Consider the following 26,867-nt stretch of genomic DNA (forward strand, 5'->3'; position numbering starts at 1 on the left):
CCAGATGTAGCGCAGAATCATAGATTTAAGACGTCGAAAGAAACCCCCCTCCAAGGTGATAGGGAGGGCTTGGAACAGGTAAAGGAGCCTGGGGAGCATCGTCATCTTAATGGCATGCACTCGTCCCAACCAGGAGATAAACATGGGCTTCCAGCGATTAAGCTCGGTCTGTATCTGGGTCAGCAGAGGAGGGAAGTTGGCCGCATATAGGGTAGCGACGGACGAGGTCAGCCGGACCCCAAGATATTGTATGGAGGAGCTAGACCATGACAGGGGCGTGAGCGGTCGGATGCGAGCTACCTCAGTGGGTGGCAGCGTGAGATTAAGAATGTAGGATTTGCCAGGATTGACCCGAAAACCCGCCACCGTTTCGAACTGGGAAAGCACGTCCTGCACACGCGGGAGGGAAGTCCCGGGTCAGCTAGGGACAATAGGACGTCGTCAGCAAAAAGAGATATTTTGTGCTGTTCCCCCGAAAAGGGGAGACCAACAATATCCGGGTCCTCCCGCACCCGAAGGGCAAGAGGCTCGATGCTGAGCGCAAAAAGTAGAGGAGATAGGGGGCAGCCCTGCCTCGTACCCCGGGAATGTGCAAAAAAGGGAGAGACATGACCATTCACCATAACCCTCGAGCGCGGACCATGGTAATTGGCCTGAAGCATGTCTATAAACTTGGGGGAAAAACCAAAGGCCTGCAAGGTACTAAAGAGGAAGTCCCAATCCACCCGATCGAACGCCTTTTCAGCGTCGAGGCCTACCAGAACCGCTGGGATCTTTAAGCGATTAGCTTTCTCGATCAGATGGATCAGCCGTCTAGTGTTGTCATGGGTCTGGCGACCCTTTATGAAGCCCGATTGATCGGGGTGGATGAGGGCAGGCATTAGGTCCTGGAGCCGGGCAGCTAAGATAGAGGAGTACAGTTTAGCATCTACGTTTAACAGGGCTATGGGCCGGTACGATTCGCATTTAGAGAGGTCCTTCCCCGCTTTGGGAATCGAGATCATTGCTTCAGCCATAGTGCTCGTAGTTTGGCCCGCCTCCCTCATGCTGTTGAAAAGAGTCACCAGATAGTCCCCCAGCTCAGAAGCAAACGTCCGATAAAAGGAAGCCGTGAAGCCGTCCGGGCCCGGTGCCTTCTGCGGTTTAAGGGACCGAATGGCGGTCAACACCTCCTCCCTAGTGAAGGGGGCCTCCAAAAGTTTGTTCCATTCCTTGGAGACCTGTGGAAGCGACAAAGCTTCTAAGTATTCCCGCTGAGCGGCCGGCGCCAGGTGGTCTGCCGAGTAAAGGGCGGCATAAAAGTCGCCGAAAAGCTCGGCTTTAACCGCATCTCTATGTTACACAACGCCGGAAGGCGCCCGAATGCCACCCACATATTCCCTCTCACGTTTATCACGGAGCTGCCGTGCCAGATGTTTCCCCACTTTGTTGCCTTGAGCATAAGAGAGGCGCCGTAAGCGCAGGAGGGTATATTCAGCCTGATTATTATAGTGCGCCCTGAGCTTCCCCCGCACCGCAGCAAGAGGGCGAAGGGTCTTTCGAGAAGGATTCTGCTTATGCGCGGTTTCCAGTGTCGCCAGTTCCGCCTCCAGCTCCTCCCTCTCCTGGTGCCTAAGCTTGTTCAGGGCGGAGTTCAGCGCAATGCACGTGCCCGTGTCGTCGCCTTGAAGGCGTCCCATTGGGTGAAGACCGAGGAGTCTCCAGCCTTGTTAAGCTCAAAAAACTCACCAATGGCTACCCTCAGCTTTTTGCAGGATTCCTCATCCCGCGTAAGGGAGGCAGGGAAGTACCATTTGCGGTGAGGGGACGACTCCGGGGCCCAGATCAAGCATGTCGCTAAAAGGCTATGATCGTACACCGAGAGTGGAAATATTTTGCTGTCCCTCAGGTCGCCCTGCAAAGATTGATGCAGAAAAATGTGATCAAGGCGGGAATAAGTGTGGTGGACATGGGAGCAGAACGTATAATCCCTAGTGCGAGGGTGGAGGGAACGCCAGCTATCAATAAGGCCCAGACTGATCAAAGTATCACGCAGTTCAGGGGAGAAGAGACACGCCTCCGTCCTCTGCTGATGTGAACAATCAAGACATTTGTCCCAAACCAAATTAAAATCCCCCATCACTATCAACGCTCCCTCCCCAAAGTCCCCCACCACCCTCAGAAAGGCCTCAAGGAACCCATTTTGGGCCGCATTCAGCGCATAGACAACCACCCACGTGCAAAGCTTACCCATGAGCATCCCCTTCACCATCAGCCACCGCCCCTCCTTGTCACCCCGCACCCCCACAGGCTGAAATTGAAGTGTAGAGCGGAACAAAAGCGCCACTCCCCGGTGCTTAGTAGCGGCAGAGGATTTGTAAATCAGGGGATATTGCCTGTGTTTAAGTCTAGATTCATCTTTACGGCCAAATGAGTCTCCTGTAGGCCCACCACATCTAGCTGATGATCAAGAATATACTTCCACACTTTCTGACGGTTTTGAGGAGAATTAAGGCCTTTAACATTCCAGGAGCCTATCGTAACAGGTAACATTTTAGACAATCACATCCCCCCACCGCTCCAACCAGTGCTCCCCATAGCGCCAGAACCAAACCAAACATACTACAGTCATACCAAATCCCCAGCCACCACCACTGGGTCCCTTCCCAAACAACCCTCCCATAATCAAAAACAAAATACAAAAGAGAAAGAGTCAGAACTAGAAAGAGAACAATGAAAGTCGGACATGACCTTAAGGGTCGGGGGTAGAAGACCCTGGTAATGCCCCCCTCGAGTTCAGGGTCGGGGTAACCCTCCAGTGGAGTACTGTCCCACAGAGTACCTGAGATGGAAGAGCCCCCCCGGCCCCCACGGGCCGCCGTCGAGGGAGCCTAGGCCGCTGAGGAGCTGTCCACTCGGCTCGACTCAGTCATCAGGGCTAGCGAGGCCAAAACTTCTCCCCTTTCACTCTGGCTCGCCGATGGAGTCGGACCCTCCGCTACACCGTGTCGACCCACTCTCTGCCATGCTGGGGAGCGGGAACGGCGACGTCTTCTTGGGGAGGCGCTGGCGCCCGCCGACGCGGCTGCTTCCTCCATGCCCAGCAGTTCCCTGGCGGCTGCTAGGGATCTCACCTGCACCAGTCTGTTTTGCCACCTGAAAATGAGCCGAAAGGGGTGACCCCAGGAGTAGGACACCCCGTGCTCCCTCAGAAAGGCCGTGATCGGACGGAAGTCCCGTCGTTTTTGCAGGGTGGAAGCCGCCAGGTCTTGAAAAAGCTGAGGGCTGTGCCCACGAAAAAGCAAGTTGTTGGTATCCCTCGCCTTCCGCAGGATTGTCTCCTTCAGTTGAAAATCGTGGACACAAACCAGAATGTCGGGAGGCGGCGAGCGCGCGCCACGTGGCAGGCCCACCCGATGTACTCTGTCCATCCGTACCCCCGTGCGATCATCCTCTGCCAGAATTTGCAGAAACAGAGCCTCCACGTACTCCCGCAGGTTCCCACCTTCTCCATCCCAGGGCACCGCTCGGATCCGAATGTTATTACGGCGGGACCGGTTTTCCAAATCCTCGCAATGGGCCTGAAGATCCAAATTTTGCTCGCGTAGCTGGACCAAGTCCTGCTGTAGCTGATGGACATCACCACTGAGGCCCAAATCGTGGTCCTCCAGGGTCGCCACCCGTTCGCCGATACCGTCCACGTCTCGGCGGACCTCACGGAGATCGGAAGCCAATTGCGATTTCAGTTCCGTGATATCGTCTTTGATAGATGAAAAAAGCTCAATCAGGAAGGCCTTCGTGACCGGGCCCTCAGTATCGTCCTTGGCCGGCGACTTGCTAGGGCCGGGGGACAATCCGGACGGCCCTTTACCAGGACCATCCTTCCCCGGCTTATTCAAGCGATTCCTAGTCGACATGGTGTGACTCCACAGCTTAGGTCCAGGCTCCTCGCGACCTCCCAGTGCGTCTCGGGTAGCAAGCTACGCTCCTCCACACCTTCAGCTATCTCCGCTCCGTAGACACCTGGGGACCGATGCGATCAATAGGCAGCACTCGCCGTGTCGCTCAACGTCCGTTGGGTCGCCCCCAGGGCATAGAGGGTTAGAGGCAAGATGGCACCACCTCTCCTTCCTTCAGCCTTCTGCGCTGTCCAGCAGCCGCCAGACAAGTTGGCGCCTCTTCGTCACCTCCGCTCCGGCGTCAATAACCAGATGGATTGCCGGGATCTCAGGCAGGCTCGCTACAGTCCCAGTGGGGGGGACCCGCAGAGCAAGCGCTTCACTAGTCAACTTGCTAGGGTCCAGGGTCCCCTCGTGCTAAGAGCCGATGCAACCCAGGCGAAGCTCCGTAGGCCGCCCCGGCATTCGTGCGTCACCACTCCAACACCTCGGCTAAGTCCGCCGTCCCAGGTCGTAGCTCGACGGGAGAAGGATCAAACTAATTCAGGACACCTTAGCGACCCCAGGAGAGTCAAAGCTGGGGTTGAAATCGCCCCAGTGCGGCTAAACAAAGCTATGAAAGGCTCGGGGTGCCGGAGGAGCTCGCAGGCACGTCTTACTCGGTCGCCATCTTGGCCACGCCCCCTTCTGTGTTTTTTTTAGTCCAATTAATTGGTTTAAAATCAGGTTTTATTAGTTTGTAGAGAGGTTTAACCCTCTCTGCATAATTTAGAATGTATGTTCTTCCGAAATTCAGGAAACCTAGAAGTTTTTCAGCGTTTTTGGAGCTTGGAGTACTGCACACTTCTCTAAGAAGTTGTCTGCTAGGCTTTTGCCTTCACTTGATAATTCATATCCTAAAAATAGGACAGTTAGATGGGCAATTCGTGATTTTTTAAAGTTAAATTTGTGCCTTTCAGATGCGAACCCAAGTATGATGGTGTTCACTCTTTTCAAGTGAGTCTCCATGTCATCATCTGTAAGATAGATGTCATCGACATAAGATAATGTCTCATCGTCATATATTTGTAGTAACCCTGGCTGAAAATAATCCTGGGCTGTTCTTGAATCCCTGTGGGAGACAACAAAATTGCTTTTGTGCCCCCATGCTGGAGAAAGCGGTTAAAATATCTGCTTTCAGGTGCTATGTTTTGACAGAAGAAACCATTTGAAATATCTAATGTCGTTTTATATTTCTTGCGCACGATGTTATTCATTAGTGCTGCACTGTGTGAATTTTGTACTGCAAAAGTTTTACAGCAGGAGTGTAGGAGTCTGTAGTCCAAAACTAGACGATATGAATCGTCTGGCTTGGAGTAAGGAAACAAAGGATTGCTCATTTGTGAGGTGCATGTACCAATCACACCCTGATATTCAAGTTGATCTAAAATTTCTCTGACTTGTTTTTTAACTTCTTGCTTAACAGGATACTGCCACTGTGCAGTAGGTTGATTTTTTAACTGGATTTTATGGTGAGGAGAATCCTCATCCCATCCTACATGATTTTTGTATAATGCAGGGGCTTGGGCCACTGCCCATTTTCTTGCAAATGTGTATTTTTTATGAATTGGAACGTGATTTGAGAAGGCAGGCATAATCATTTCTTCGCCATGTGGGCACTCCCTGACAAACTCTGGTGGCCAGTCTTTTTCTGCTAGAAGGATATCATAGCCTTTAGATAGATTCTCCCAAAAGAGACCTCTTATTTTCCTAGTTTTATCTCCCTCTATACGTAATGTTATTTCATATAGTTTATGGGGCACGCTAACTCGGGTGTCTGCAATTTCCACTTGAATGTATTCATTTGTGTCCACTGTCTCCAGAAGATTCATCAGGATCTTGCGAGCTATGGTCACTTCTACTGCGCTGTCTAGCATTGTCTAGGCCCATTCTCCATTTTTCAGTTGTTACGAATTCTAGGCATGTTTTACTTTAATACTGGCTACCTTCTTTCTGGGAAATTGTCATTTTTTACTTTGATGAGCAGGTTCCTTGTCTTTGGACTTGACGTGCTCTCCTTAATGTTCTGACCGTCCTCTTCTTTCCGATTTCTGTGAGGAAGTCTGAAAAGATCGAGAGGGACATGTATCAATATCTTGATATCTGTCAGGTTTTCTCAAATTGTCCCTATTTCTAAGCTTGTATCTTTTTTCAGAGGGCTCCCGTTGTGGAGACTTGCCCCCCCTTCTGGAGATCTATCTCTGTTGGGGAGACCTTCCTCTGGTCTGAAACTGTTTTTCTCTTGGAGGTTTGTTTATTACCCTCCCACTTCTTCTTTTGAGAATTGAAATTATTTTTAATGAAAGTTTTTTCAGGATTTTCAATTAGTTGGGGTTTTACTGGTTTACCACCCAAACTATCTCTACCTAATTCTTCATAGGATTTTTCAATTATTCTAGCAAGTTCAAAAGGTTGGTCTGCTATATCTGTTTCTTTCAATTTTTGGCGGATCCGCTCAGATGCTGCATCTCCTTTTATGTTGGTTAGTAATATAGCCGAGACCTGCTTAAAGTCTTTCAGTAATTTCATACCTAGAGTTAAAGCAGGTTCTGGACTGTATTCATTTTGAATCTGTCTTAGTACATCTGGTATTTATTTTTTATTTATTTTATATTCTTCTATAGCGCATGAATAGACCCCCGGAGGGGTATCTCCGCGCTTTGCCAGTGTGAATATCCTCAGATGATAATGAAGAGATGAATGGTACATATTGACAGAGGGGGATCAATTAATGGGGAATAGATGTGTTTTTAAGACCTTACGGAAGGTCAGATGGTTGGTGAGTGTTCTCATCTCAAGAGGTAGGGAATTCCAAAGCTTTGGTCCAAGGTGGGCCAGGGCTCGCCCTCCTTGTCTGGCCTTTTTTATTCTAGGCACCTGCAGAAGCTGCTGGTCACCAGAGCGCAGGGTTCGCCCAGGGGCATAAGCCAGGAAGATATTGGCCAGATATTTTGGGCCTTTGCCTATCACACTTTTGTGTATAGTGCATAAGGTCTTAAAATGCACTCGCTTCCTCACTGGTAACCAATGGAGCTTAGTCAGCAGTGGGAGGGAGGGAGTCCTGGGGGGGGGCATTGAGGACTACCCTTGCTGCCGTGTTTTGGATTACCTGCAGTTTTTTGAGCTGCCCTTCATTTGCTCCCAAAAGAAGGCCGTTGCAGTAATCGACTCTGCTGATGACTAATGCCTGCACAAGTGTTTTCCTATGGCAGTCTGGCAGGTAGGGAAACACTCTTCTTAGCATTCCGATGGCTCGGAAGCAGGTGCTCGCCACCTGATTTACGTGGTCCTTGTAAGTAAGTGTTTGATCCAATAACACTCCAAGGTTTCTCACCGTGCTTTTAGGGCTAGGAACAGGACCTAATTCCAGAGGCCACCAATCCGGTGTCCAGTGTGTTACTGCTTGTCCAAACAGCATGACCTCCGTTTTTCCTATATTGCATTGGAGACAGTTTACTGACATCCATGCAGATATTGCTCTCATTCCCTCTGCAAAAGATCTTTTTATTGCAGGTGTCAGGTCTTTAAAGGGAAAGAGGAGTTGGGTGTCGTCAGCGTACGACACCGGTGTAAACCCAAATGATCTTGCTAGGTTGGCTAGGGGAGCCACATACACGTTGAAAAGTGTAGGGCTTAAGCAAGAACCCTGTGGCACTCCCTTATTGAGCTCCCTGTTGATGGATTTGTGGGAGCCCAGCCTAACCTCTTGAGAACGGCCTGACAGAAAGATTTCCATCCATGCCAGAGCCATGCCCTCCAGACCTACGTCCTTCAGTCGCTCAAGAAGTACTTTGTGAGACACCGTATCGAAAGCGGCGGAGAGATCCAACAGCACCAGAATCATAGAGTTGCCCTCATCCAGTGCCATTCTGATGTTATTGGTCACTGTCTGGAGGGCTGATTCGGTGCTGTGGTTCGGCCTGAACCCAGATTGAGAATAGTCCAGGCCCTCCGTCGCTTCAAGATGTTAAGACAGATAGGTGTTCACATGCTTCTCGGCTATCTTACTGATGTATGGTAGGAGTGAGATAGGACGCAGGTTGGAAAGGTCGGTCCATGGGGAAGCAGCTTTCTTGCGTATTGGGTTTACCACCGCCCTTTTCCAGTCTGCTGGGACTTGTCCTTTAGTGAGAGAGATGTTAATAACATTCTGTATGGAGGGGCCCAGGAGAGGGATCAGGGGAGGAAGCATCTTAGCAGGGAGGAGGTCGTTTGGAGACCCTGATTTGATGTGAGTAATGAGATGAGGGAGGTCTGTACTTTCAATAAGAGGGAAGTATGATATTGGATTTGCATCATCTTTGTCTTTAGGCGGGGTTAAAGGTGTGATCCTATTGATGCCACTCGTGCTGTTATTGGCAGCCACTATTTTTTTCGTATATGGTATTTATTTTACTCTCAAAGAAGGACGATATCTCGTCGCATAAGGTCTGTGAGAACTCCTCAGAGCTCTCACATGCGACGGGTTTTACAAAGTTTTGAAGGATTTTAAAGAGCTCCTTAGGATAGTTAGTAGCTTCTTCTAGCTGTTGTAAAAGACGATTTTTCCTAGCCTGTTTGATGTTTTTATAATATTTAGATTGAGCATGATGGAAGACCGCTCTAGTCTCCTCGGTCTTATGTTTCCTCCATTTTTTCTCGGCTTGCCTACATTTCTGTTTTTCCTCCCTTAACTCCTGGGTATACCAACTTTCTTGTTTGGAGGAGGGATACTCTTTGTATAGTTTTAGGGGGGCCAGGGTATCAATGGCTTGCTTGATTGAGCCTGTGAGTTTTGCCAGTGCTGTGTCTACTGTGTCTTCTGCTAGTATGGTAGGTTGTACCCAAATTTCCTGTAAATTACTTAGGGAGATCTTGTGCCATTGACGGCGCCAAGTCGGAAGAGAGGGTCCTTTATTCGTAGGTCTATTGGGAGTTGAGAGTAAGAAAGTAACCGCCATAGACGGAACACCATGTGTTTTTGTGTAGATAGAAGCAAAGACTGTGCCCCAAGTGTAACAGTCCTCCACATGTGTTGCGATCCCCATTGGGAGACAGATAGTCAGAATTCTGTGTTTTTTGTGAGGGGTAGTATCAGGAAATACTGCCTCTATCTGAGTAATTTTTTGAGCTAACCAGAATGGAATTTGTTCCCGTTTTGCGGGTATTTTACCAATACATGATTGTATATTCTGTGGTGTAATTTTATTTGTGTTCCCCTGTTGAGGGGTGTTTTGTGGAATTTCAATTGCAGGTTGGACTGTTGAAGTCCGCATGACATATTGGATCAATTGTCTATGTAATTTAATTAGTTGTTTTAGTTGAACTAAAAGTTCTCCGCTTGATATTTTTTCAATGTCGGGGTGTGGTGTGTAGCTGGCTAGAACCGGCCATGTGGCTCCTGGTCTACCTAGTGGACCAAGCCTGGTAATGTGATTTTGATGTTTTAGGGCGCCATTAAACTAGAGCAGGTGCTCTTGGTATGTTAGTGAAATTTCAACTTCCTCGAAATGAGAGTATTCCTCTGGAGATTCCTCTATTTTGTAGTAGTGGAACTCGTGTGTTACAGCATGTGCTGCTGGAAAAGTTATCCAGGAATAGAATACCTCTGTCTGCCGATATTCATGGGCCTCTACCACAAATACGACTGAACCACCTCTTGATGATACTCCATTTTCTATACGTTTTATAGTTATGGTTTTTCTTATATTGACCGGGATGATTATAGCATTCGGGTCGTCATTTTGGATAGTTGTGTCATCCGCTAAGAGTTGAGCTGCTAGTCTAGCTCTCTCCCTTTCGTCCTCACTATCTGACATTTTTACTGACAGAAAGTTTGCAGAGTATGTTTTGAGGAAACAAAGATTAGGTGCACAATATTTTGGAACACTGTATCCTTCAACGTTGACTAAACCAAAAACTATTACATAGGAATCTCTTCCTACTAAGTTCTGGCGGATATTAACCTTTTACCCACTCCAGACATCTATTGGAGTTTTTATGGGAAAAAGGGGTCTGTGTGAAAAGCACGACTGAGTTACTCTAGTATCTTGCGTTAGATTATCGCCTTACCAAACATTGGTAAATTGGGGAAATATAGAGAAATTGGACCAAATAAAGCACACATGGTCGCAGGGGTGCGCGAGTTCCAAAAACACCATAAAATCAGATGCCACATGAAGTTAGTAACACACAGCCAATCAGGACCCAGCAGACACATTATACCCAGTGAGCACGCCCCCCTCAATCCGGACATCTGGACACATTACCCACTGGCCCTATTGTGCCCACACAAAGTTGAATCCCACCTGCATTTGTTATCAGGGGCCTTATTTATGATTTCAAACATAACGGACCACATTCTTTACCAAAAAAAGCATCACTGGAATCAATTTATGAAACCCAAAGAAATGTTTAAAACACTGTTCAGATCGATTGTATATTGAGAGAGTTCTCAGACTCCGGTTCTGTAACTGTCTCCTGGCCGACGCATTTTAAACAAAATGTACCTGTTTTGCCAAATGCCTCTTGTCTTTTGTTTTGTCATGAACATTGTGGTGAGGCAGCCTGGAGCCGATTGGTACCTTGGACTGTAGTGTAGTTCCTATATTCCCAATAGGGTCTGCGCATTGGAAGAACATAAACGGTAGTTTAGACGTAGGACTGAGGTCGCCTAGGTCTCTACTGAATATGGTAGACTTAATTAGGTATGCCAGCTACCTCAGAGGTCACTAGAAACTTTCTCAAATGAACAGGAAGGAGTTAACTTTCCTGATTAGACAAGAAGGGATTAGTTTCTGACAACCGCATAAACATGACAACTTTGCTCCCTCCAGAATAAGGAGTATATCTCCAGAGTTGTGTGAAAACAATAGATAGCTATTTCACTCAGTCAATCGTGCATGCTTAGTTTCACCAGAGTGCAGAGAAATAGAGAGACGGGCGTTTTCAATAAAAGTTGTTATTTATTGAGCAGTCTTCTTTCTCATGCAAGAGAAATGAATTGCCACAATTGCAATACTTATCATAAAGTAAAGTGCGTACAGTAAAAGGAGTATTATAAAATAATACTGTAAAAGCATTTATATGGTTTCTTAACCCGGATAAAATACATACAATACATACAATGATAAAAGTTGACTAAACATACTCAACTGGTGCTTCTAAAATACGCCTACCCCAGCTTACCTAACCTAAGCCTAGTACGTGGGAAGGAGTAAGTGAGCTGCAGTGTAAGTTAAGTTAGTTTTGCCAAGAATCTGAGTCAAGAATTCTCTAAGGATCTAATCAGCTCCGTACCTTGGTTATAGAATGAAGGAGGTCTTGTATCTCGTTCTCAGGACTCGATCTCCCAGCAACCCGCAAGGGTGACTGGAAACACTGGAGCTGGATTTCTCGGCAGGAGAAAAGACAGCGCCTTTCTCAGTGCGTCAAATGGGAGGGTCGGCTTCCTTCGGCACTCGCATCAGCTGGGCTTTGGGTAAGTAGATAGCCGCTCTGCTCCAAACCACTGTGTGTTTGCTTAAGGCAAATGCTGGTATATTTATACCTGGAAGGTGCAGTGTTTGACGTAAGGTTGGACATAAGACGTCACTAAGAACTGTCACTAATAACTGGCAGTTCTTTCAGGACTCTCAGGAGTTCTAGGACAAATCAAAACAGAAGCAGGGGGAATTCCCGGGCTGCTGGAGGTTTGTTTTGTTTAAAGAACGCATTGTACTTTCTAGGAGTCTAGGGAAGTAGCCTTGCCATATTTGAACTGCATTGGCTATGACTAAATATGGATATGATTCTTATGCCTTTATAAGGATATGATTTGTTATAACCACATAAGGGCATAAATGAGGAATGTTTAATTAGGGTCCTAGATACGTTCACAACAGGACCGTATGCAGCCGAAAGAAGGGGACCCCGCTTGGACAGATTCACATTTGCACAGCAAGGAAGGTGAGCAGACACCACAATTGATTGGAGGTGCTGCTGAATCTGTGGGTCGGAGGTCCGTCCTGAAGCAGCTGTCACAAAGGGTAAGGGACTACATCAGAGCATTAGTCTCAGCATTTGGCGTATGGCAAGCTAGGAAGCAGTGCAAAATTTAACCGGAGCGCCCTGCCACTGACAGAAATCTGGCATGTTACCTATTTTATGTGTCTGAACTGAGTAGTCACAAGGCTGCCTCAGCGGCATTCCCGGGTAGGTCAGCTTTTTTCGATACTCAGCACAGTAGGAAAGGTGAATATTGTTGGACCACTGAACGTGACACAGATGGTACGCTTGGGCCCTGGGTGTGATGCAGGGTGCGATTTGGATGTTTGGGAAAAAGGTTTGAATCTTGGAGATTAGGTGTAGCTTGTGTTTTGAGTTATTCCTTTTCTCCACAAAACATTATTATCTTTGTCCTGGAGCCAGTATTCACAGACTATCAGGCTCACTCAGTCGCATGTACTGTGCAGAGGTTCCCCTGGTCGCAGGATAGCATACGCTAGGAGTGGGCTAAAGTATTTTTAACAAAGTCGTCATTTTTCTCTTTCCATTTTTTCCTTATTATAGTTTGAACTTTTTGCAAGGTATATTTGGTGTTGTGGTTGGCACTGGAAATTAATGCCACTGTATTTTGTCTTAAGTATTGAGCTTTGTCGATGACTCTTTGTGCTATATGAAGGCACTGCTATTTCTCACAATCATTTTTTGATGCCAACGTAAAATTCATTATTTGATGCCAAAGTAAAGTTTATTAGATGCCAAATTTCATGTAGTTTGAAAAACAATTGAACTTTCTTCTAGTTTGCAACCCTTCATATGCATTGGTATTTAATTTTGTGAAATGTTCAAGTTGATACATCTGTAGACAGTGCTGAGCTCATAGCACAGTAGTTAGAATGTACTGTACTGCACTGTATCTGTCCTCTAAAACTACTCAACCTATCATGGAGTCGCTACTGAAACACATGCAAACTAGCTTCCCCACACAGGCTAAAAAACGTAATAAGTTTTGCCGAAAATGGCACGCACACACTAAGGCCCACGTGTTTCCATGGCCAAAGGAGGGAACTTTCAACACCAACACAATCGAACACACATACTAACCAATTACACAGAACAAAAGGAGGACAAGAGAGGGGCACTATTAGAATTATGGGCCATCTTTGAGGAGGCCCAGACCGATAATCCTAATCCACAAACTGCAAGCAAGACGTCTGCACCTCCCCCGCCATATGCAGATATTGTAGTGCTCTCCCCAATGCATGCTCTCCACGCAGTGGGATACACAAATCCGTCAGTTGAGGGAGCTGGAGGTCCCTCATCTTAGCAAAGAACTGTTCGGTCAAAGGATAAGAGTCTATCAGGTCAGCAGGCCTAGGCAATCCCAGCGCCGCCCAAGTCCAGTGCAAGGGCTCACCTAAGTTCGACCCCCCAGTCCGTTGCATTCAATGCATAGAGCCCAGCAGCATGGAGACAAGCACTCCCACAGGTTCAGGCAAACACACTCGAGTGACAGGGAGATTCATAACGGTTGTGGAGAGTGATACAACTAGCTGGTGTGAGGATAGGGGGCTCAGTCTTTCGGGATCCGATGACAAGGATGGAGCTAAAGGATTTGCTCAGATAGCCGAAGAACCAACAGAAGCACATTAGAGGGCAAATTCCAACCTTATAGAGCAGCGCATAGGGCAACCTAGGTGAGATTTAGAGGGAAAGGCATGAGCCAAGGAAGGAGAGAGAAAGAGCTTGCACACTGGGAGCACAGCGAGAAAGCAGAGCAGCGTGCATTCCACCTGAGGAGTGCTACGCAAACAAATGAGGGACGGAATGCTAAATAAATCATACATTCACCCCCCAGCCAAGCAATCTAGGTTAAATCCATCCTTCTTTTTCTCACCATGCCACCCCAGTGTAGACCCAGCCATATGCAAATCAGTTTTGACCCTGTGCCTCATGGGAACAGTCCAGACCGAACTGCCAAGCCAGGTCCTCCCTGGACCGAAAACAAGCATCCTTGAAACCCTTCATCAGCCAGGCTAGCTTGTATCCAGTGGCACAGTGAGCAAGGGACTCACGTCTGGGCATACCCATCCCACTAAGGGTGAAAAGTGCTACGCACACAAAGCTTGTGGAGAGTGATACAACTAGCTGAGGTGAGGATAGGGCCCAGTCTTTCATGATCCGATGACAAGGATGGAGCTAAAGCATTTGCTCAGATAACCGAAGAAACAACAGAAAGCAAATTTGAGGGCAAATTCCAACTAAAAAGAGCAGCGCATAGTTCAGAGCGAAGGAGGCAACCTAGATAAGATTTAGAGGAAAGGCATGAGCTAAGGAAGGAGAGATAAAGAGCTTGGACACTGGGAGCACAGGGAGAAAGCAGAGCAGCGTTCCTTCCACCTGAGGAGAGATGGGGTAGGTACCGGGCAGTTAATCAGAGGTAGAACTATATGAGAGGCTTTTGATGGGATCCGAGCCTCACCAGATTATCAACGTAGAAGAAGGCCTGACCAGGAAATAAGACACCAAGGTAGCCTGTTGCAGACTCAATCAAGACGCAGGAGAACCAAGATGGCACCTTTGTGTAGGTATGAGGGGAGCAGCAACGAAGATGTCCGATGCTCCTCCTCAAGGCACGGGACAGATAGACTGATCCCAAGAGAGATAGTGGCCAGAGAGGAAGGCAAGAACTTTACATGGTCATTCTGCCACCTGCTAGCCTGCAGGGAAAGATGAGTATGATATACATTGGATATAGGAGGGATCCTTCCTACCAGAGGACATGACCATAGTGGAAGACTGCATCCGGCATGGTAGAGGAGATCCCAAGTGGAATTTCACCTACATGACTGGTTGCCTAAGAAGATGAGAATGCTATGTTAGGGAGAAACCAGTAGAGTTACCCAAAGCCAAAATGTACCCGTTACTGCAGAAGGGCACGTCAAGAACAGTCTGTCAGCTCAGATGGATAAAGAAGGGCTAAGGGCCAAACTGCTGCCATTGCTAGATAGAGCGGGGAAATGGATCTCATGTTTTGAGAAGAAGACTACGGAAAGAACATTGCGGGGAAAAAAGTAGTGATAGGCGATGTCAAAAGTCTGCTAAGTAATCGTATCAGAGAGCAAACTAACAAGGTGTTTACCTGAGCTTGCATTCCAGAAATCACGCTGACAAACACAGAGCACGACGGGACCACATTCAATTTACACAGGCACCAAAAATGGATGGCCCTGAGAGAAATGTCCCCTGACTGTCCTGATGAAGGTGGGTTAATGGCAGAGACTATGAAACCTGGGGAAACCATAACTGATTTTCTGGATTGGATTTTGGGCACAATGGGGGCAAGAGACAGGACAGCCATGGACTGATACTGGCCCACAAGTCGCATTCCTTTGTAATATCCTCAAAAAGAGGCTGACCCCCAAGATACAAAGTGGATTGGACAATGTAGAGGGGTTAGACACCAAACCCTGGTGAGATACCAGCCCACATGTTACACTATCCCAAAAAGAAACAAGATGATGTCGAAAAACAGGAGCAAGCTCAGAGAGACACAGCTAAGTTTGTCCAACGCAAATTGAAAAAGACCACCCGAGGGGGCAGCAAGCGCACAAATGGCACCAGTATCAATGGGAGCTCCACCGCAGAACCCCAGAGGGTTTCAACCCAGCTACAGAAGCAGATGCCAGGGAGATTACCAACAACCAGACCCTAGGGAATGTTACTATTGCTACAGAATGGGTCACATGGCAGACAGGTGCCGGCTAAAAGCATACCACAAACAGAGGTCTATAAGCCAGGGCCAGAACCCACAAAATCTCCATCCACAAAACTAAGCCTACAGAAACCTGAATGCTCTTTACACTCAACAGCAAAGAGGTCAGTCAGCCACCACACCTCAACAACAGGGATCACGTAGTTAGACAAACACGTGGTCAATGCAACAACAGACAGGGAACCCAGCCCAATACGGTCCGGGGCCACAAATGCAGCAGGGAGAGGTAACTTTCCGGGGAGGTAATGCCTTCACACAAACACAGAGCACAAATGTGCAGTAAGTTAAAACCAACCATTTCACCCACTCCTCAAAATTCAATGTACTAAAATTCAAAGGAAGGACCAGTGAGACATTAGGAATTTAAGCCTTTAATTGCATTTGGGAATTTAGGGCTGCTGTATGTGATTTGTCCATCGAGTATCTTCATTAGAGTCCGCCATTGAGAGCCCCTGCAGGAGCCTAAGCCCCACTCTGCTACTAATCCCCCAGGGCAGGGTTGGCTGGTCATACCCCAGGGGGAGGGCAGTTTAATGAGGGCGGTAGAGTGGCTTCCCGAACAGTGCTTAAAAGCAGGCCCCTGGATCCCTGCAACCACAAGTCAATTGGGACGGATTCCAATTACCAGGTCAAAAGGTCCCCATTCTCTGGCATATAGCCTGCAACCAAGATTCCTTCATGGTGGGTAGTCCCGACAGCGCCCCCGAAAAACTAGCAGCCTCCAGCCAAATGGAGGCCCCCTTTCGGATCCAAAATGAAGCTGTCCTTCAGAGTGAAAAGCCAGGGTTCCTGTACCCTTGGGACAGTGACGACCCCATAGCCGCCACATCAAACACACAAAATCCCACACTCTTTCAAATGCAATCCATGGCGCCGAGTCAGTCGGAAGGGGAGCTGTGCCAGAATAACCAGCTGTCCCAGTCCATCACCATGAATGGGCGAATTCCGGTGAGTTCTTGGACATAGACTCGATTCTACATGCAGCAATGTTTTTCTTCTTTTCCCTCAATGTTTCCAAAAATCCAAAGTCTGTTCACCGGGTCATGCTCGACAAAATAACAAGAGAATGCGGCCGCTAGGAAGTCCCTAGCAACAGTTAGGAACCGCAGGTACAAATACCCTGGAAAAGACATGGTCCAAGGGAGAAGGAATGCCTGCAAGAAGGGAGTCTGCAAAGTCCATCTCAGCTTCGAGTGAGAGCAGGATGCAGAATGTGCTCACCCTGTATCAGGCCTAGCAATCAGCCAACACACAAGGCCTTACATACATCATCTGAAGAGAGCTGTAAGCCCAACCTCCCACACCGCAAAACGACATGAGCAGGTGCACATAGGGGTCACGGAACAGCTTTCCGCCCCTCTCCGATTCATGATAAATGAGATAGCAGGTCACGTAAAATCTAGGGAATTGCCCAAAGACCATAAAAAGAAGCTCAACTCTAGCCCAAAAGAAGTCTCCATAAAAAGGGCATAGTCAAGACACCTGGTGCCACAAGGGAGGGTCATGCTGCACATTGCAGGCCAGGGACTAGTGGGGTACACACGTGACCTCAGGGCAAGTTGCAACCACCAACAGCACCCAACTGCAACACGCCCCTCTTTACACATCGCTCAGTGCACATGTACGTCAAAAGACAACGCCTGCACCAATAGCACCCCATGTACAAACTAGGAGAGACGGTATTGGGGGGCTGGCGGCACCAATAGAACACTAGCCAAAAACTGATACCATCCTAATGTTCACGAGATCAACCAGTAAATATCCTTTACCAGTTTAACACCCAGTCAGGTACGGAGTGGATGGAAGCCCAACGACTCACAAGAAGTTATTGCGTTCTGTAAACAATAACCCACTTTTTGTACTGAACCATCAAAACATATATACCCCTACAGAGGCCACCTTCTGGTACCTCACTAAAATTGCGTGAGTGGAGTGTGGAGAACACACCCCTAAAGAAAACCACAGGAACCCTAAAGAAAATAATTGACGATGGTACATGCAATAATGCACTGTTTTCCAAATTTACAAATTAACCAAGCTCTTATCCAACAGGTCTGCAATCCAATCTCAAAGTGCACCACCTTTTCAGTGGCCATATCAACACCCCAACAGTATCTAAATTGTGCGAACTGCACTGTGAACATTTTGTCTTGAACTTTTAAAATAAGAACCCCCAATCACCATAGGGCTACAAACATGTCCCCTGGATTCATCCCAGTACTCTTGCACTTCTATGAATCCTCTGTTTGCTGTGGGTGCGGCTGCATCCATTAATTGCCAAAGAACTGCCTAGTCAAATGGAGTCCATCCAGAAACTATCACAGCGCTTGCCTAGGGACCTTTCCTATATCACTTATAATTACACTAAAATTAACGCTAGCATTCCACATGCACTACACAGCCTCCTCTTACAGAAACACATGGTATCAGCACATGACCGCCGTGGGCTTCAAGACATCAGCCAGGTCATGTTACGTCTGTTTGTTGATACTGCATGCAGTAGGCACAGACAAACTTAACTGGCCCAAGAGGTAGCCCCTGAAAAAGCAAAATGCCTTTTCCACCTATACTCATTTAGGATTAAGGCCAAAATTCAACCCAACAAGGTACAACCCAACAGAGTAGTAGTGAATCTGAGCAGACATGAGAACAGTCCCACAGCACTATACCTTTTTACCGAGCCTAGCAACATTCAAACTGAGATAGATAAGATGTGCAGGAGGAGCACCATCCTAGAGGATGCTGTTTGGCCCGTGACTTCCCACATGAGAGATTCTTGGAAGTAGCAAAAACAGTGCACGGACATGTCTGCCCCTGATTCCATCTGTGCTCCCATGGTGGCCATACATGTATCTGGAGCAGTCTTATTTTATAACAAATGGACCCCAGACATAGAGTTTCAGTGTAGGGCTGTCCATCTCGATGATATGAAAGGAAGATGGGTCTTGTAAGGGAGGGTTGAACAACATCAAACATATTCCATGCATGTCAGGAAATCTGGGATATCGAGGTGGGTGGATACATTTGGCTAGAAGGGAAGGGGCAACCCCTAAGTGTATGGAAACTTATTCTGTATTCCTTGTGTTTATAGAAGTTAAGGAACAATTCCAGTGGGCATGAATAAAAACTGTGGGACAATCCTGCACATTCCAGATATGCAATGGGGCACCTCCACACTGATGGATACCTATTGGAGTGCGACCAGTTTGTCTACACTCGCTCTTCCCCAGATGGCATGGCATTTGCTCCCTGGTGACAATACACACCCCAACCCTGATAATTCCCTGAGAAGTACTGCCAGATTTGTACCAGCACTTGCTAAGGAAGAAGACAATTCCGTTGTATCAGGCTCATGAAAAAGAGAACCGCTAATTATTTTGGATGGGCTCAGTACAAGGACATTCCAGAAGAATTCAGACTGTTCTCTGATGCACAATTATCAGCAGGAGGGTCCATACTCAGAGCAGTGGAAAATTGAAAAATAAAATGATAATAACAGCGTTATTATCATTTTATTTTTCGTAACTACAAGGCTAGGTTAGGGTGGAGAGGGATTTGTGTCACAGGGAGGAGAAGTGTTTTTTGCACAGTAAGTGCACATGACGGTTTGGCCAGCCATCTTGGGCCGGCCAGTCATGGGCACTTGGCATGTTATCTAACCGGCTATAGTGCACAGCCTGGGTGAAGAACATGCACATGCTCCCAGTCCCTGTCTGAGTGCCGAACATCGGCGCTCAGACCAATCACCACGCTGCTGTCATGCTGGTGACAGTGTTGTGATTGGCTTAGAGGAGTCTGCATGCTTTCTGCCTCCAAGACTCAGAGTCAGGAAGAGAAACAGAGGAGAGACAACGGCTCTGAAGAGGTAAGTGTTTTTATTTTTTTATATTTTCTCTTTTTTCAACCCGTTCCCTACCAGCCACCACTGTACATACCTTTCTTCACCGTGCAAAGAAAAGCGAACACCTGCTGGTTACAAATAACCAGGTGGGAAATGCTCAACATCGTGAAAAGCACTGAGCTTGGCCTTAATTTGATCAAGGAAGAACTGAGAGCCATCCTCCTCATGGTGATGCAACATCGATATGTGATAGACTTAACGACTACAGTGGAGGGAGGGGTGTGTGCCAAGATCATTGTGTCCTGCTGCACCTTTATTCCAGGGAATGACATGGACAATGGGACTCTGACTCTTGCCATCCAAGCACTGCACCATTTACAAAGAGGCATGCATGAGGGGGAGGTGCCCCTGAGCAGGAGTGGTTCTTAAACTGGTTCTCCTTGCTATTCAGTGGCTTTCCGGACTGTGCACCACATTGCTGCTTGTTTTCTTCATACTATTGTTTTTACATGATTTACTGCAATTGTTGTTATGGGCCTGGTACCTCATGTGCACAATCCTTGTTATGGCAGGCTATAAAACTATAAGGGCCTTGTTATTGCTAATCGTATGGGTATTCTTTTTCTTTATGTTTATTTACAGCTTTTTCTGAACCTTTGTTGACTGAAGACAATTAAACCTGGTGGCAGAGGTAGGAACTGGACATGTGTTTGTTGTTGCATAGTAGGTGTGTTGGCAGCACATTCAGCAACATGTGTACATATTCAAAGTACCCACATCTTGAATCATGCTCGTGGGTTTACTAAAGGAACATGCTAGAGGCCAACTGCAACTAGACTGTGCATGTGTCTTGCTCGCTGCAGGCTTTTTAACTCTCGCTGCATAGAGGCTCCGTGCCCAGCCTCGTTTGATTTACGGTGCACTCACTTGTCTCCAAGTCTTCAATGCTACGATCCTCCTTCTTGGGCGGTTTCTTGCATTCCTGGATTCCGGTCTCCCCCTTCGTCTTCTCGGCGACGTCAGCTACCGCAGCACCTGTAATAGAAGCTCAGGAGAATTAAAACTGACATCCTGAACCTACCGATTGAGCGCTTGTGAACGGTTGGAAGCAGCTGCTCCACAAAAGGTAAACACAAACTATTTTTATCCTCAAGGCACATCGGACTTGCTTTCTTATTTCCTTCGAAGCAATAGACTAAAGAAGTATTTTGTATAACGGACTAATATTGCTTGCAATGTCAGCGTAAGCAAAATAGGAGAGAATCTGAACTCTGCATCGTGTGATAGTATCTGACACTAGATACATGAAAAGAAACATATTTCTTGCATATGAACATAGAACTTGAAAACCCATTGTATGGTGGGAAACCCTTTTGTGTATGTCTTTTATTCTGCTTATAGTTTTATTTCCAGTTAAAAGACATGGAAGAAGCTTACTGAGAAAAGGTGAATACTAGTCAGTGGCAAACCATTAGCACTTGTTAACTCACGTTGAAGCATATCTCTTATCTCTAATGCTTAATACATTTGTTTTGTATTGCCGCATGTAAATTGCAAGAGTACTTCGCACAGACATTTGGTAAATCAATATTCCTTATTGGCGCTGTGAACCTTTTGTGATGCCATGCTTCTTTTTGGCTCGTGATCCTCTTTGGTGTTTAAGACCCCACATGATTGTTGGTATGTTTATTGGCAGTAGGAATTTAAGTTTGTACAGCGAAAGTGTTATGGGACTATTAACCCATATCTTTTGTTGCAGTGACAGAAAAGAGTATATGTAATACAACTGTGATTGTCTCTCTGCTTAATCCCACACCCACATTAGAACACAGATACATCAGTATCCAGAAGTCAGTGTTCATGGTTCCTGTAAAAATGGTGCATAGAAGACGCATTCCTGATTTCCTGGTATTTCTATTTTTTTCTTATTCCATCCCCCTTCCCTTTGGGACCTTTACCATGGATTTGTATTCCATGGTAAAATACCGAATCTGTAAGCCATGTGCCAATAGAAAATTGGCTACCCACATAGCATTTTCGGTAATTTTACCGAATCGGTAAATATTACCGAATCGGTAAATATTACCGATTCGGTAATTATTACCGAATCGGTACTTATTACCGATTCGGTAATAATAACGATTCGGTAAAATTACCGAATATGTGCACCTACATCTCCCTAGCCCTTTACCGATCGGAAACGGCCGAAAATCGGTATTTTCGGCCGATTCCGATTGGTAAAGGGCTACCTACATCTGGCCCTAAGGGAAGAAATAGCTATAAGTAGGGTTAAAATTCCCACAATAGAGAGATGCAGATCCAAGAGAAATTCGCCCTGTGCTGAATTATCCTAGGTTTGGGTCAACAACCTTTACTTCCTCAATTCCACCTACACCAGGCTCTGATCAGAATTTACAAGAAAACTGGTATAAAATCCAGTTCAGTACCTCTGGCTAATCTAGAATGTTTTACAGGGGACAGCACGCATTTATGAGTCAATGTCAATTACATTTTCCTTGTAAACACCAAATGTTTACTACAGATGCGGCAACAATTGCGTTTATTATTTCTTATTTAGGAGGCGTGGCTGCAAATTGGTCCATTCCCATAACCGAAAATGATGATCCTCTTTTGAAAACATATGCAGCATTTACGAATGCAGTGACACAACTCTTTGCACGCCATGTTTTTATTCATTCTAGTGAAAATTAGTTGCTTAACTAACAGCAAGGTTCCAAAGACTTCCTTACCTACATCACTAATTTAAACAGTATAATTGCTGAGAGACAATGGCCGGAAGAGAAGCACACTTCCCTGTTCTAAAGGGAACTCGTGGACAGCTTGAAGGATTCACTGGCTCATATAGTGGACTTAACTGAGGATGACATGGAATTCATAGACCTGGTGGTCAAACTCGATCACAGATTAGGTGAAAGTGAGAGAGCACGAGGAGATTCAAGGGTGGTGGTAATTAAAAAGGAAAAAGAAAGAAGTAGACAACAAAACAAATGGATCTGAACCTATACAGATTGGAGGTTTTAGAGGATCGTTATCCATAGAAGAAAAAGACAGACGCTGCACATGGAATCTTTGTCTGTATTGCAGGAAACCTGGACATTTTGCCAGAGAATGTCCAATAAAACACAAAAAGAAAAAACCAAGACAGTGGCCAGCATGGATACAAGTCTTGTAGAATCGGAAAACTAAAGCTCTTGGAGAGAACTGAGTTTGTCCCTTCGCGACTTGATGATCATAAGATCTCACAATATGTAACCAACATTGTCAATTGAATTCCTAGTCACATGACCGTTAGAATGACATTTATTGTCTCTACACAACATAGACATAGTTTGTCTGTTCTAACTGATTCCGGAGCTACCGAAAATTTTCATGATTTGACACTGGGCAAAAAGGCGGGAATTCCCCATGTGGTTAAACCTGAACCACAACCAGTAAGAGGAGTAGCTGGTTCTGCTCTGTCCTCAGGACTTATTCGCTTTAATACTACACCACTGACTTTGGTTTGTGAAAATGGCCATACCGGACAAGCTACATTTGTTCTCATAGACTCACTAATGTTTGGAGTTATTCTCGGTATTCCATGGTTGGAATATCATAATCCAAAAATGGACTGTGTCCAACGGACTGCAACCTTAAATTCTCCTTTCTGCAGGACACACTGTTACCAAGAAGCACAATATCCAGTCACACCGTTGCATCATGCTGTCATACAGACATCGTCACCTATGATATTACCACAAGAATATCATGATTTTTCTGATGTTTTTGGTCGAGTTCAGGCCACCCAGTTACCACCTCACAGGGTATGACTGCCCGATGGATCTGATCCCGGGGGCTGTCTTACCCTGCAGTAGGATTCATGCTCTTACTGAGCCTGAGACACAGTATCTATATAAATATTTGGATGAGTTATTAGAATTGGGATTTATTACGCATTTAACCTCATCGGTCTCCCCGCCACTCTTTTCTTTTTTTAAAATTATTTTTATTACCAAAGCTCTAGAGACCAGTACAAAGTAGTGTCTATATATTACATTGGGAAATATCACAAGAGTTGACAGTAAAATAATCGTTAGGGAACAACAAGGGCAGTAATCCCGATCTCTCCTACCCCTCCATGATTACTCCATTTTCTCTGTATTTCCGCCAGGGCGCCCACACTTTCTTCCATTTTTCAGTACACCCCTACTTTTGTATACAGTTTCTTCGGCCCTTTGGCACCAGTCAAGGTCCCGCTTCCATTCCTCCCACTGTGGGGGTGTCTGCGCCTCCCACCCCCTAGCAATATTTTGTTTCGCCACTCCCGTTGCCAGGGCCAACCATATTTCCACATACCTAAACCATTCAGTGTCCCCTTTAAGCATCAATAAAAGCCACTTCGACTCCATCAGAACCGTCTCCCCCACCACACTAGACATCGTATTGGTGACCTTCGTCCAGAAGGAGATGATCTCCAGATATTCCCATAAGATATGAAAGAAGGTGCCCTCCTGTTGACAGCCCCTTACGCATGACGCCAATTGACTCCTGCCCCATGCATAAAGGTGTGTGCAGGGGTAGTAGGTACGGTCAAGGATTTTTAGCTGCACTAGTCTGAACCTCAAATGGATTGCAATCTCTCTAGGACTCTGCAGCGCATCCTGCCAGTCTTCATCGTCTATGCTTCCAAGATCTATGGCCCAAGCCGCTCTAAGAGTGATCAGGGGGTCAGGTATGTTGTTTATTAATTTACGATAAATTGTTGATGTGGGTTTCTCTGTTGTGGGGTCAAGCAACAACCTATCTTCCATCGGGGAGTATTCTGGAATAGATGTACCACTCTGTAAGTGGGATCGTAGGGCATGCAGGAGTCGTATATGATGGTATATCTGTGACTGATATGGGTTGTATTCCCTTTGGAGGTACTCAAAGGAGCGGGGGAATCCCCTTTCCAGACATCACCTAAGTATTCGATGCCAATCAACGTCCACCCCTTAAAGCCCGTTAAAGCAGTTACCTCCCTCAGTTGCTCGCCACTCTTTTTCATAGCAAAAAAGAATGGGGAGCTTCGGGATTGCATCGATTATCTAGCAGTACATAAGGCTACAATAAAAAATGTTATCCATTGCCTTTAATCACAGTTCTCTTAGACCAGGTACGCGGATCCACCATCTACACTAAATTGGATTTATGCGCTGCATACCATCTCATTTGCGTGTAGGAGATGAGTGGGAAACCGCTTTTAGAACAATATTTGGCCTATTTGAATATGCTATAATGCTGTTTGGGCTCTGTAATGCCGCAGCGGCATTTCAATATTTAATTAACAAAGTTTTGCATGACTTCTTGGATGTATGTGCTTTCATCCATATAGACAACATTCTGATTTTCTCCAAAACAGAACAAGAGCACATGCTCCATGTTAGAGCCATTCTACAACGTCTGAGAGAAAAAAATGTATAAGCAAAATTTGAGAAATGCACTTTCCATGTCAGATCAGTTAAGTTCCTTGATTACTTGCTTTCCCCAGAGGGGATTACAATATATCCTAAAAAGGTAGATGCCATCCTTACTTGTCCATCGCCAACTATTGTAAAAGAGGTCCAAAGAGCAGTTGTGTTTGCTCATTTCTACAGGAAATGTATTCCCTGGTATTGTGACACCCATTACTCAGCTCTTAAAGAAAGAATATTCTTTCACCTGGACAGATGCAACTGAATAAGCTTTCAACACTTATAAAACAGCATTTACCACAGCCCCTGTCCTATCCCACTCAGACCCTGATCAACCTTTCCTTATAGAAGCAGACGCTTCACACGTAGCCCTTGGAGGAGTTTTATCCCAAAAAGATCCGAACACAGGTCATTTACATCCCTTGGCATTTTACTCACGGAAACTGCTCCCGGAGGAACAGAATTACACAGTGGCTGAGCTGGAGCTTTTACCTATTGAGGCAGTTTTCACAGATTTGCGACATCATTTATTGGGAACCAAACATACTATCACTATCTTTACAGATCACAAGAATTTACAGTTCTTCACATCAGTCAAAGCCCTTACACCACGACAGATGTGGTGGTTGCATTTTTTTGTGATTTCGATTTTTCTCATTACATACCGCCCCAGGGCATAAACAATTGTAATCGAACATCTTGTCCAGACTGGGACACAGTGAGGACAAAGAGCATTGTCCTTCACCTCCAAGCATCATTCCTTCTGACAAGATAGTGGCAACTACTCTGGCTGAAACCTTTCTATTGAAGGTCAAGAAGACATCTCATGCAATTGATCCCCGGAAATGGTTACAAAACCCAAGGAATAGTATGAGACAATTATTTCTTTCCTAATGACCAATTGTTCCTACCACAATCAGAGTTACGACAACAGATTTTACAATGGCATAACAACTCAGCATTAGTTGAAAGAAATTTTTGGTGGAAAAATATTCGTAATGATGTCCAGACATCGCTCAGCCTCCTTTGGGGTAGAGTGCCGACCCTGGTGCCTACCTGGAGGCTCAACCCTCTCCTCCTGGAGGATGGCCCCTTTCGGGCAACACTGTCAGATACTCTGAATAAGTATTTTATAGAAAATTGGGACACTGCTTCCTCAAATTTAGTGGTGTGGGACGCCATTAAAGTAGTAGTGAGGGGAGAAGTCATAGGTCAACTGGTTGGAGCGAGACAGGAAGTCCACAAAAAACTGTGTGAGGTGGAAGACCGTTTAAAGAGACTTGAGAAGGAGGCGAGTGTGGACCCGGAGAAAAAGGGGGAGTTGCAGGCGGGTAACATTGAACACGCAGAAACACTGGAAACACGGAGGAACATTGACCACAAGGAATACCTACGCCGTCAACACACCGAGGCTGACAGATAGGGCACTCTATTGGCCCGCCTGATAAGTGACCAACCTGACCCCCCGGTGATAACACGGATTATGGATAGAGCGGAAAACCTGGTCCGCTCACAATCCGAGATTAATAGTGTTCTACGACCACTTGAGAGCACTTTATGCTCCTCTGGATCGTGAGGACCCGGAAGGGGTGTCTGATTTTTTACAGGACCTCCCCTTCCCGATGTTGTCTGAAGATGTGCGAAAGGAACTGGGGGGGCCAATTACGCAGCAGGAAATACGTGTCGCCATCAGGTCTCTCAACCGTAATAAGACACCGGGCTTAGACGGGCTTCCGGTAGAATTTTATTCGGTATATGCGGATACCTTAGCACCGGTCCTGGAAAAGATATATAGGACCGCGTCCGAGGAGGGACATTTACCTGCGTCGACGATGCAGGCTCTGGTCACGTCGATACCTAAGCCTGGGAGGGATGCTGAGGATATGGGAAACTACAGGCCTTTGTCTATGCTCTCCACA

At 46.3% G+C, this 26,867-nt stretch overlaps 1 protein-coding gene across 4 annotated transcripts in view; it reads right to left on the minus strand.

Moving 5' to 3' along the window:
* The window catches only part of LOC147706778 (uncharacterized), a 475,050-nt gene that overhangs the window by 214,534 nt on the left and 233,649 nt on the right, over positions 1 to 26,867 (minus strand). For all 4 annotated transcript variants that reach the window (XM_086925910.1, XM_086925909.1, XM_086925907.1 and 1 more), the window contains exon 5: positions 20,423 to 20,530. In XM_086925910.1, coding sequence (XP_086782036.1) covers positions 20,423 to 20,530 — 108 coding nt within the window. The remainder of the gene's footprint in view (positions 1 to 20,422; positions 20,531 to 26,867) is intronic.

The sequence above is a fragment of the Lissotriton vulgaris genome, chromosome 6 (genome assembly GCF_964263255.1).
Source record: "Lissotriton vulgaris chromosome 6, aLisVul1.2, whole genome shotgun sequence".
Taxonomy (NCBI): domain Eukaryota; kingdom Metazoa; phylum Chordata; class Amphibia; order Caudata; family Salamandridae; genus Lissotriton; species Lissotriton vulgaris.